At 38.8% G+C, this 12034-nt stretch overlaps 1 protein-coding gene across 1 annotated transcript in view; it reads left to right on the top strand.

Moving 5' to 3' along the window:
* The window catches only part of LOC128647319 (phospholipid-transporting ATPase IC-like), a 304249-nt gene that overhangs the window by 127116 nt on the left and 165099 nt on the right, over nt 1–12034 (top strand). Inside the window, exon 11 of the mRNA XM_053700103.1 lies at nt 6116–6147. Within this exon, the coding sequence (XP_053556078.1) occupies nt 6116–6147 (32 nt within the window). The remainder of the gene's footprint in view (nt 1–6115; nt 6148–12034) is intronic.

Below are 12034 nucleotides of genomic sequence, written 5' to 3'. Positions count from 1 at the left end.
TTTACAAACTATGTTGCTCGACTAGTCCAGATAAAAGTGTCAATTGGCGAATGCCTGGCTCATCCCATATGGCTCAGCTAGCAAAAAGCAATATCGAACGATCAGTGTACAGATTAAGTCTATTCAGAAAATAACAAAAAGGGGGTGGACCATCCAACCAATCACAGCAAGGGGTGTGGTCATGCCCCAATAGACGGACCAATCACCAGTACTAACTAAAAGATGTTGCCAGGGCCGTCTTTAATATTGATTGGACCCTGGGCAAAAAATTTCTTGCCCCCCCCCACCCCATGCAATTTTGCTCTCCACCCCAACATCCCAAAAAACAACTAAATCAATTTTTTTTATTATTATTAGCCCAGCGGTGGATCATCCACTGCTGGGCTAATCATTTAAAAAAAAAAAAAATGCAATATGTGAAACTGGACCTAAGCAGTACTAATAAGTAAATAAATATATAAATTCCTCCACTGTGGATTCATTTAATATTCTTTCGAATGTGATTCTGGTGTGAGGTTAGCTGGTTAAAGAGATTTAGGGCAGCCAACAGGAGCAAAGCAAGGTAAAGGAGGAAGCATGGAGGTGCAGACAAATATAAGTTTACTGACTGGAACAGCAGAACTACTATGGGAAGCCGTAAAATCTGAGACAGAGAGAAAATAAAAACTATAAAAATAAACCTTACATTAATGTGTGAAGTATCAGCATGACGCTATACATCAGCCACACCAGCACATGTCGCTTCTTTGCTAGGAACAAGTTCCCTCTCACCCTGAACTAGACAATGCTGCATGGGGAGGGGCGTGTGTGCACTCACTTATTCTTCCCACTGACACCTTTCTACAAAGCACTATTCCCCTAAAAAACTTCAGTTAGTTGATCTTAGGGCCACAGCAGAAAGAGCAGGGCTAAGGGGACCAGTAGACTGGATGCTGTCTGTCCAAGGCTGCATGGATACAGTGTGAGATGAGTCACACAGCCTCAAGACTGAAGAGAGCAGTGTATGCAGCTGCACAGATGCTCAAATCCTCATGTGTCTGCCGCTCCAGCTTTCTGCTGCATGCGCCTACAGTCAGCCCTACCCAGAAACAATCCCCACCAGCAGAGCAGGTACCTGGTAACAGTGGTAACCCCAGTAGGACCTTTTCTGATGCAGTGGGAAATGGCTGGATGTGTTCCCCATGTCACATCAGCAGTCTGGTATGAACCATAAAAAAAAAAAAATTTTTTTTTTTTTTTAGGACTCTTGGGCCCCTCAACAGAGACTGGGCCCAGGGCAGCTGCCCCTTTTGCCCTGTGTTAAAGACGGTCCTGGATGTCGCCATGGATACTAAGGTTTAGTTTTCAGTTTTGGTGGCTCTTATGCATGATCTTTTGGCCACTGTATTTGACATATTAACACGTTGGTTTATTCACTTTCTCAGCTAATTTGCTGCTTTTAAACATTTGTTTTATTTTTGCACATGGTGCTCTCACATTGGTAGACTGCTGTAGGTGGGCCTTTCATGGCTTTATAAGTCTCATTCTCACTCACTGTTTGTTTGTCAGAGGAAGGGGCTTGTTAACCCCCGAAACTTCACAGCCTTCAAGACCAGTGAGTGCTTTATTCGCTCATTAATATATATATATATATATATATATATATATATATATATATATATATGTATATATATATATGTGTGTGTGTGTGTGTGTATATATATATATATATGTATGTCTAGTAACATAATAATTGATTCTCATATAGGCTGGATGTGATTCACATCATCCTTAACTTCTTCATCAACAATGATTTGGACATGTACTACCCAGACACGGACACCCCTGCCCAAACCAGAGGCAATAGCCTTAGTGATATGTTGGGGCAGATAGAGTACCTCTTCACAGACAAGACAGGCACCCTAACTCAGAATGTCATGACCTTTAAGAAATGTTTCATTGGTCAGAGAATTTTTGGTAAGTTCTTGAGTGGTTCAAACTGCCTATATTATTTGAGAATTTGGAAAGATCCTGGAAATTCTATTTATTTATTTTAAATATGTATCTCTTTATAGTTCCCTACATTGTGGCGTCTAAACAAATATAAATACAATTTAAATAATGTTTTGTACCTCTTTTTTATTTATTTTTATTTATCACAGAATACAGTGGTACCTCAGAACTAAAGTGTGATTATACACTAAAACTAATAAATAACATAACAAAATGCCATAAATATAAACTGAAATATAGATATAACTACTGGTAGCAACTGCTTTTTGCTAAGTCAGAACACCTTTGAAACCAAAAATAAAGAGCAAAAGGGCCTGATTAGTGCCTAATTGTCTCCTGTATATACTGTAAAGTTACTGTCACAAAACTAGTATACACAAACACAAAACAAAAATGAACATAAACACCGAAGAACAGTAACTTACAGGAAATTTAGTTAATGGCCTCTATTTATCAAGCTGTCTACTTACCTGCATACGACGGCCCCAATACGCTCGCCTAAGCTCGTCTAACATCGCCGCCGCGGACCTGAATACGTTCGCCAAATTTATCAAGAAAGCTGTCAAAAAACCGCGCACAAAGTATGGTGCGATGAGCAGCGGACTGTTGTTAACTAACAGTCATCGATCTCGCTTATTCGCAGCTTTTTTGCTAGCCTGTCACTAAGCACCCACACTATACTAAACTGTTTTATCCCTATACCGCCGCTCCCGGACCCCGCCGCAACTATAATAAATATATTAACCCCTAAACTGCCGCTCTCGGACCCCGCCGCAACTATAATAAATATATTAACCCCTAAACTGCCGCTCCCGGACCCCGCCGCAACTATAATAAATATATTAACCCCTAATCTGCCGCTCCCGGACCCCGCCACAACTATAATAAATATATTAACCCCTAAACCGCCGCTCCCGGACCCCGCCGCCACCTACATTATACATATTAACCCCTATCCTGATGCAATCAGCCAATAGGATTGAAGTTAAATCCGATTGGCTGATCCAATCAGCCAATAGGATTGACCTCGCATTCTATTGGCTGATCGGAACAGCCAATAGAATTCAAGGTCAATCCTATTCGCTGATTGGATCAGCCAATCGGATTGAACTTCAATCCGATTGGCTGATTGCATCAGCCAATAGGATTTTTCCTACCTTAATTCCGATTGGCTGATAGAATTCTATCAGCCAATCGGAATTCAAGGGACGCCATCTTGGATGACGTCATTTAAAGGAACCGTCATTCGTCGTTTAGTCGTCAGGATCGATGGATGCTCCGCGTCGGATGTCTTCAAGATTGAGCCGCTCCTCGTCGGATGGAAGAAGATAGAAGTTGCCGCCTGGATGAAGCCTTCTGCCGGTCTGGATGTCCTCTTCTGCCCGGATAGGATGAAGACTTCTGCCGGTCTGGAGGTCCACTTGTGCCCAACTGGGTGAAGACGTCTCAAGGTAGGGTGATCTTCAGGGGGTTAGTGTTAGGTTTTTTTAAGGGGAGTTTGGGTGGGTTTTAGAGTAGGGTTGGGTGTGTGGGTGGTGGCTTTTAATGTTGGGGGGGTTGTATTTCTTTTTTTACAGGTAAAAGAGCTGAATACTTTGGGGATTTTTTATTTTATTAGGGGGCTTAGATTAGGTGTAATTAGTTTAAAATTCTTGTAAAAAAAATTTCTGTAATTTAGTGGGTTTTTTGTACTTTAGTTAATTTTAGTTAATTTTATTTAATTGTAGGTAATTGTATTTAATTTATTTAATTGTAGTATAGTGTTAGGTGTAATTGTAACTTAGGTTAGGATTTATTTTAAACTATTTAATAACTGTACCTAGTTAAAATAAATACAAAGTTGCCTGTAAAATAAAAACAAACCCTAAAATAGCTACAATGTAATTATTAGTTATATTGTAGCTATCTTAGGGTTTATTTTACAGGTAAGTATTTAGTTTTAAATAGGAATAATTTAGTTAATAATAGTAATTTTATTTAGATTAATTTTAATAATATTGACGTTAGGGGGGTGTTAGGGTTAGACAGGTTTAGGGGTTAATAACTTTAATGTAGGTGGCGGCAGTGTAGGGGGGGCAGAATAGGGGTTAATAACTTTAATGTAGGTGTCAGCGGTGTAGGGGGGGCAGGATAGGGGTTAATAACTTTAATGTAGGGGTGGCGGTGTAGGGGGGGCAGGATAGGGGTTAATAACTTTAATGTAGGGGGCGGCGGGGTCCGGGAGTGGCGGTTTAGGGGTTAAACATTTTATTTAGTTGCGGCGGGTCCGGGAGCGGCGGTTTAGGGGTTAAACATTTTATTTAGTTGTGGCGGGGTCCGGGAGCGGCGGTTTAGGGGTTAATACGTATAATGTATGTGGCGGCGGTGACAGGGCGGCGGTTTAGTGGTTAATAAGTATAATGTAGGTGGCGGCAATGTAGGGGGGGCAGATTAGGGGTGTTTAGACTCAGGGTACATGTTAGGGTGTTAGGTGCAGACACTTCCCATAGGAATCAATTGGATATCGGGCAGCAGTGAACATGAACTTTCACTGCGTTCAGACTCCCATTGATTCCTATGGGAAAACCAGGTATGCTGGGCCGGAATGGTGGCGAGCGTACCTGGTTGTTCTTTGATAACTAGCAAAAGTAGTCAGATTGTGCCGAACTTGCATTCAGAACATCTGGAGTGACGTAAGCATTGATCTGTGTCGGTCTGAGTCCAGCAGATCGTATGCTACGTCACTAAATTCTACTTTTGCCGGTCTGTAGGGCTTGATAACTATGGCGAATCAGCCTCGCCACAAATACGCTGCGGAATTCCAGCATATTTGCGGTTGACGGCTTGATAAATAGAGGTGAATATTTTAACAATCATTTCCAATAGCTGCACTGAAATTCCAAAAATATCAAGTGAGGTGTGGTGGATATAGTTAGTTGCAGAGATGAACCACTGGCTGTGATACAAAATTATATTAATAATTAATTGTTCAACAGTCTATAAATTAAAAACTGATGCATTTGTGAGTATTGATTGAAGAAAGATGTATAAAAGCTTAAAGGAATGGTCTACTCACAATTAAATTTTCATGATGCAGATAGACCATGCAATTTTAATCAACTTTCTAATTAACTCCTATTATCAATTTTGCTTCGTTCTCTTGGTATCTTTATTCGAAAAAACAAGACTATACGCATAGGAGCCAGCTAATTTTTGGTTCAGAACCTGGGTAGCACTTTCTGATTGGTGTATAGCCAGCAATCAGCAAGCGCTACCCAGGTGCTGAACCAAAAATGTCCGGCTCCTAAACTTACATTCAAATAAAGATACCAAGTGAACGAAAAATTGATAATAGGAGTAAATTAGAAAGTTGTTTAAAATTGCATGCTCTATCTGATTCATGAAAGTTTAATTTTGACTAGACTATTCCTTTAACCCCGTTTAGAACACAGATTTCTGCTCTCTCTGTGTATTTTTCAAATTATTTTAACTTTATGTAAATAACAATACATTTGATGATATTATGTAGTGATATTTGTCTACTTCTCTATTGGATCTTTATACACATTTACTGTTTTTTTCTATCTACAGATTTTTCACAGCTTTCCTATCTTAAAGGGACACTGTACTCAGAATTTTTCTTTTGTGATTCAGATTGAGCATGAAATTTTAAGCAACTTTCTAATTTACTCCTATTATCAATTTTCTTCGTTCTCTTGCTATCTTTATTTGAAAAAGAAGGCATCTAAGCTTTTTTTGGGTTCAGTACTCTGGACAGCAGTTTTTGATTGGTGGATGAATTTATCCACCAATCAGCAAGGACAACCCAGGTTGTTCACAAAAAATCTAAACTTACATTCTTGCATTTCAAATAAAGATACCAAGAGAAGGAAGAAAATTTGATACTAGGAGTAAATTAGAAAGTTGCTTAAAATTTCATGCTCAATCTGAATCACAAAAGAAAAATTCTGAGTACAGTGTCCCTTTAACTAATCATTTATTTATTTTTGACAGAAAAAAATAGCCTATACACAACAATAATCATTTCTGCTACTATCTCCTATTGTCTACTATTTTTAAACCTGTCAACACATTTTTCAAATCAGGATTCTATTTTTGAACTTGTTTATTTTTTTTTTTGTAGGTATAACTTCAGGTACAGAAGAAGACAACAAGGTACATTTAAAATAGATTGACTCCATATATGGTATTATTAGTTAACCTTGTAGCTTGCAGTGATGAAGTTAGTAACACTATTATTGTCTCAGCTGTGCCACTGTATATGAAAGCATTATTGAGAAACTATATTAAAACACAATACACAATTAAAAATAAACTTAAAGGGTCACTGAACCCAATTTTTTTCTTTCATGATTCAGATAGAGCATGCAATTTTAAGCAACTTTCTCATTTATTCCAATTATCATTTTTCTTCATTCTCTTGCTATCTTTCGGCTAGATTTGGAGTTTTGTCGGTAACGACCCGAAAAACTAACGCCGTCTTTTTTCTGGCCGCACCATAAAAATAACTCTGGTATTGAGAGTCCACAAAAAGGCTGCGTTAGGCTCCAAAAAAGGAGCGTAGAGCATTTTTAACGCAGCTTCAACTCTCGATACCAGAGTTGCTTACGCAAGCGGCCAGCCTCAAAAACGTGCTCGTGCACGATTCCCCCATAGGAAACAATGGGGCTGTTTGAGCTGAAAAAAAACCTAACACCTGCAAAAAAGCCGCGTTCAGCTCTTAACGCAGCCCCATTGTTTGCTATGGGGAAACACTTCTACGTCTGCACCTAACACCCTAACATGTACCCCGAGTCTAAACACCCCTAGCCTTACACTTATTAACCCCTAATCTGCCGCCCCAGCTATCGCTGACCCCTGCATATTATTATTAACCCCTAATCTGCCGCTCCGTAAACCGCCGCTACTTACATTATCCCTATGTACCCCTAATCTGCTGCCCTAACATCGCCGACCCCTGTATTATATTTATTAACCCCTAATCTGCCCCCCACAACGTCGCCTCCACCTGCCTACACTTATTAACCCCTAATCTGCCGACCGGACCGCACCGCTACTATAATAAAATTATTAACCCCTAATCCGCCTCACTAACCCTATAATAAATAGTATTAACCCTTAATCTGCCCTCCCTAACATCGCAGACACCTAACTTCAATTATTAACCCCTAATCTGCCGACCCAATCTCGCCGCTATTCTAATAAATGTATTAACCCCTAAAGCTAAGTCTAACCCTAACACTAACACCCCCCTAAATTAAATATAATTTAAATCTAATGAAATTAATTATCTCTTATTAAATAAAGTATTCCTATTTAAAGCTAAATACTTACCTGTAAAATAAATCCTAATATAGCTACAATATAAATTATAATTATATTATAGCTTTTTTAGGATTAATATTTATTTTACAGGTAACTTTGTATTTATTTTAACCAGGTACAATAGCTATTAAATAGTTAAGAACTATTTAATAGCTAAAATAGTTAAAATAATTACAAATTTACCTGTAAAAGAAATCCTAACCTAAGTTACAATTAAACCTAACACTATGCTATCAATAAATTAATTAAATAAACTACCTACAATTACCTACAATTAACCTAACACTACACTATCAATAAATTAATTAAATACAATTCCTACAAATAAATACAATTAAATAAACTTGCTAAAGTACAAAAAATAAAAAAGAACTAAGTTACAAAAAATAAAAAAATATTAACAAACCTAAGAAAAATATTACAACAATTTTAAACTAATTACACCTACTCTAAGCCCCCTAATAAAATAACAAAGCCCCCCAAAATAAAAAAATGCCCTACCCTATTCTAAATAACTAAATTTCAAAGCTCTTTTACCTTACCAGCCCTGAACAGGGCCCTTTGCGGGGCATGCCCCAAGAAGTTCAGCTCTTTTGCCTGTAAAAGAAAAAATACAATACCCAAGCCCCCCAACATTACAACCCACCACCCACATACCCCTAATCTAACCCAAACCCCCCTTAAATAAACCTAACACTAAGCCCCTGAAGATCTTCCTACCTTATCTTCACCTCACCGGGTTCAACGATCTGTCCAGAAGAGCTCCTCCGATGTCCTGATCCAAGCCCAAGCGGGGGGCTGAAGAGGTCCATGATCCGGATAAAGTATTCATCCAAGCGGGAGCTGAAGAGGTCCATGATCCGGATGAAGTCTTCTATCAACGGCATCTTCAATCTTCTTTCTTCCGGATCCATCTTGCAGACCTCCGACGCGGAACATCCTGCTGGCCCGACGGACTAACGACGAATGACGGTTCCTTTAAGGGACGTCATCCAAGATGGCGTCCCTCGAATTCCGATTGGCTGATAGGATTCTATCAGCCAATCGGAATTAAGGTAGGAATATTCTGATTGGCTGATGGAATCAGCCAATCAGATTCAAGTTCAATCCGATTGGCTGATTCAATCAGCCAATCAGATTGAGCTCGCAATCTATTGGCTGTTCCGATCAGCCAATAGAATGCGAGCTCAATCTGATTGGCTGATTGGATCAGCCAATCGGATTGAACTTGATTCTGATTGGCTGATTCCATCAGCCAATCAGAATATTCCTACCTTAATTCCGATTGGCTGATAGAATCCTATCAGCCAATCGGAATTCGAGGGACGCCATCTTGGATGACGTCCCTTAAAGGAACCGTCATTCGTCGTTAGTCCGTCGGGCCAGCAGGATGTTCCGCATCGGAGGTCTGCAAGATGGATCCGGAAGAAAGAAGATTGAAGATGCCGTTGATAGAAGACTTCATCCAGATCATGGACCTCTTCAGCTCCCGCTTGGATGAAGACTTCATCCGAATCATGGACCTCTTCAGCCCCCCGCTTGGGCTTGGATCAGGACATCGGAGGAGCTCTTCTGGACAGATTGTTGAACCCGGTGAGGTGAAGATAAGGTAGGAAGATCTTCAGGGGCTTAGTGTTAGGTTTATTTAAGGGGGTTTGGGTTAGATTAGGGGTATGTGGGTGGTGGGTTGTAATGTTGGGGGGCTTGGGTATTGTATTTTTTCTTTTACAGGCAAAAGAGCTGAACTTCTTGGGGCATGCCCCGCAAAGGGCCCTGTTCAGGGCTGGTAAGGTAAAAGAGCTTTGAACTTTAGTTATTTAGAATAGGGTAGGGCATTTTTTTATTTTGGGGGGCTTTGTTATTTTATTAGGGGGCTTAGAGTAGGTGTAATTAGTTTAAAATTGTTGTAATATTTTTCTTATGTTTGTAAATATTTTTTTATTTTTTGTAACAGTTCTTTTTTATTTTTTGTACTTTAGCAAGTTTATTTAATTTTATTTATTTGTAGGAATTGTATTTAATTAATTTATTGATAGTGTAGTGTTAGGTTAATTGTAGGTAGTTTATTTAATTAATTAATTTATTGATAGTATAGTGTTAGGTTTAATTGTAACTTTGGTTAGGATTTCTTTTACTGGTTAATTTGTAATTATTTTAACTATTTTAGCTATTAAATAGTTCTTAACTATTTAATAGCTATTGTACCTGGTTAAAATAAATACAAAGTTACCTGTAAAATAAATATAAATCCTAAAATAGCTATAATATAATTATAATTTATATTGTAGCTATATTAGGATTTATTTTACAGGTAAGTATTTAGCTTTAAATAGGAATAATTTATTTAATAAGAGATAATTAATTTCGTTAGATTTAAATTATATTTAATTTAGGGGGGTGTTAGTGTTAGGGTTAGACTTAGCTTTAGGGGTTAATACATTTATTAGAATAGCGGTGAGCTCCGGTCGGCAGATTAGGGGTTAATAATTGAAGTTAGGTGTCGGCGATGTTAGGGAGGGCAGATTAGGGGTTAATACTATTTATTATAGGGTTAGTGAGGCGGATTAGGGGTTAATAACTTTATTATAGTAGCGCTCAGGTCCTCTCGGCAGATTAGGGGTTAATAAGTGTAGGCAGGTGGAGGCGACGTTGAGGGGGGCAGATTAGGGGTTAATAAATATAATACAGGGGTCGGCGGTGTTAGGGGCAGCAGATTAGGGGTACATAAGGATAACGTAGGTGGCGGTCGGCAGATTAGGGGTTAAAAAAAATTATTCGAGTGTCAGCGATGTGGGGGGGTCTCGGTTTAGGGGTACATAGGTAGTTTATGGGTGTTAGTGTACTTTAGAGTACAGTAGTTAAGAGCTTTATAAACCAGCGTTAGCCCAGAAAGCTCTTAACTACTGACTTTTTTCCTGCGGCTGGAGTTTTGTCGTTAGATGTCTAACGCTCACTTCAGAAACGACTCAAAATACCGGAGTTAGAAAGATCCCATTGAAAAGATAGGATACGCAATTTACGTAAGGGGATCTGCGGTATGGAAAAGTCGTGGCTGAAAAGTGAGCGTTAGACCCTATTTTGAGTGACTCCAAATACCGGCGGTAGCCTAAAACCAGCGTTAGGAGCCTCTAACGCTGGTTTTCACAGCTAACGCCAAACTCCAAATCTAGGTCTTTATGTATAAAGCCAGAATGTAAGTTTAGAAGCCGGCCCATTTTTGGTTCACAACTCTGGTTGCGCTTGCTAATTGGTGGCTTAATGCACCCACCATTAAACAAGTGCTGTCCGTGGACTGAACCAAAAATTGTCTGGCTCCTTAGCTTAGATGGCTTCTTTTTCAAATAAAGATAGCAAGGGAACGAAGAAATATTTGATAATAGGAGTAAATTCGAAAATTGCATAAAATCGCATGCTCTATCTGAATCATGAAAGAAAAAATTTGGGTTTAGTATCCCTTTAAGGGCTAGCTTATAAATAAAGCACAAAAACTTTAGCACCATTATGCATTAACATTGCTTTAGCATAGCCCTTATCGCTTCTATTTTAGAGCTCATATTACAAGTCCAAAGTTTTTATATGTCTTGAGCAATATTCTATAGCAGTGGTTCCAAAGTGCAGTATTGCCACCTGGGGGCATTGGGATTACCAAGGGGGGCACTTATAGGCACAATAAGTGAAAGGGGGTGCTGGGATTACTATGGGGGTGCTAGTAGTCAAGGAGTGGGAGAGGATGCTAAAAGCCCTCTTTAAGTATGTTGGTCATAACTTGTTGCACTAGATTCCCAAAACAAACAACATTCTCAATTTGTATTTGAAATGTTATCACTCATTGCTTTCAAGACATTTACTTGTAAAAGTGTGGGTTTATCATACACTCTCTCTGACTGCGATAGATTGCAGCCACTTGTACAGAATGCTTACATTGTTTGTTTTACCAGTGCTGTACAGTATTACATATTGTCAACATTAACTGCACATTTTGGAATTTCAGTGTAGTAGTAAGAAACACAGCAATCCCTGCTGTGTTTTTAGTATCTTTGGACATGGTCCTCTGTTGATGGTTTTCAAATCTTTTGTGTGTTGTCATTGGAAATAAACTGTGTGGTATGCACTACACAGTGCTTAGGTAAGTAGAATACACTTTCCGTAAAGTTTGGAGTTGTGCAACTGCACCAATAAGATTTCCAAACTTCTAAGTGACATAAAACCAAACGTTGGGAAACTGGTGTCACTTCAATAAGTCTATCCATCAATTTAACAACTTTTTGATTAGTAAAGTAATTAAAAAAAAGTTGAATATGACTATTTGCACAATGACTATCGACTTTAAAAAGATGGCATTGTGTGTGTGTGTGTGGGGGGGGGGTGGTGTCCAAGTAGCAATCCAGAGAAAACACATCTTCTAGAACTCCCAAGGAACTCTTAATAATCCACAAATTATTAGTCTTGTAAAACAGCATCTATCCAAAAAAATGAAGATCCTAGGAGATCTGCAAAACATTTTTTGCTGTATACATGAACTGGTAAATGTAGAATGGACAGTAGATGCCTACAATGGCTGCTCTCCACATGGCTGAAATCCTTCCCCGGTTTGCCGGGTTACATCTGATCCGACATCTATTGATTATATATACATCATTATATCTAATTGAACTCCAGTTTGAGCTTTAATATTTCCATAATTTGCAGAAGCTACACACTTATGATGAGAGTTGAA

Source organism: Bombina bombina, chromosome 2 (assembly GCF_027579735.1).
Source record: "Bombina bombina isolate aBomBom1 chromosome 2, aBomBom1.pri, whole genome shotgun sequence".
Lineage (NCBI taxonomy): Eukaryota > Metazoa > Chordata > Amphibia > Anura > Bombinatoridae > Bombina > Bombina bombina.
Note: the sequence above shows the minus strand (reverse complement) of the source record. Positions and strands in the feature narration are given on the sequence as shown.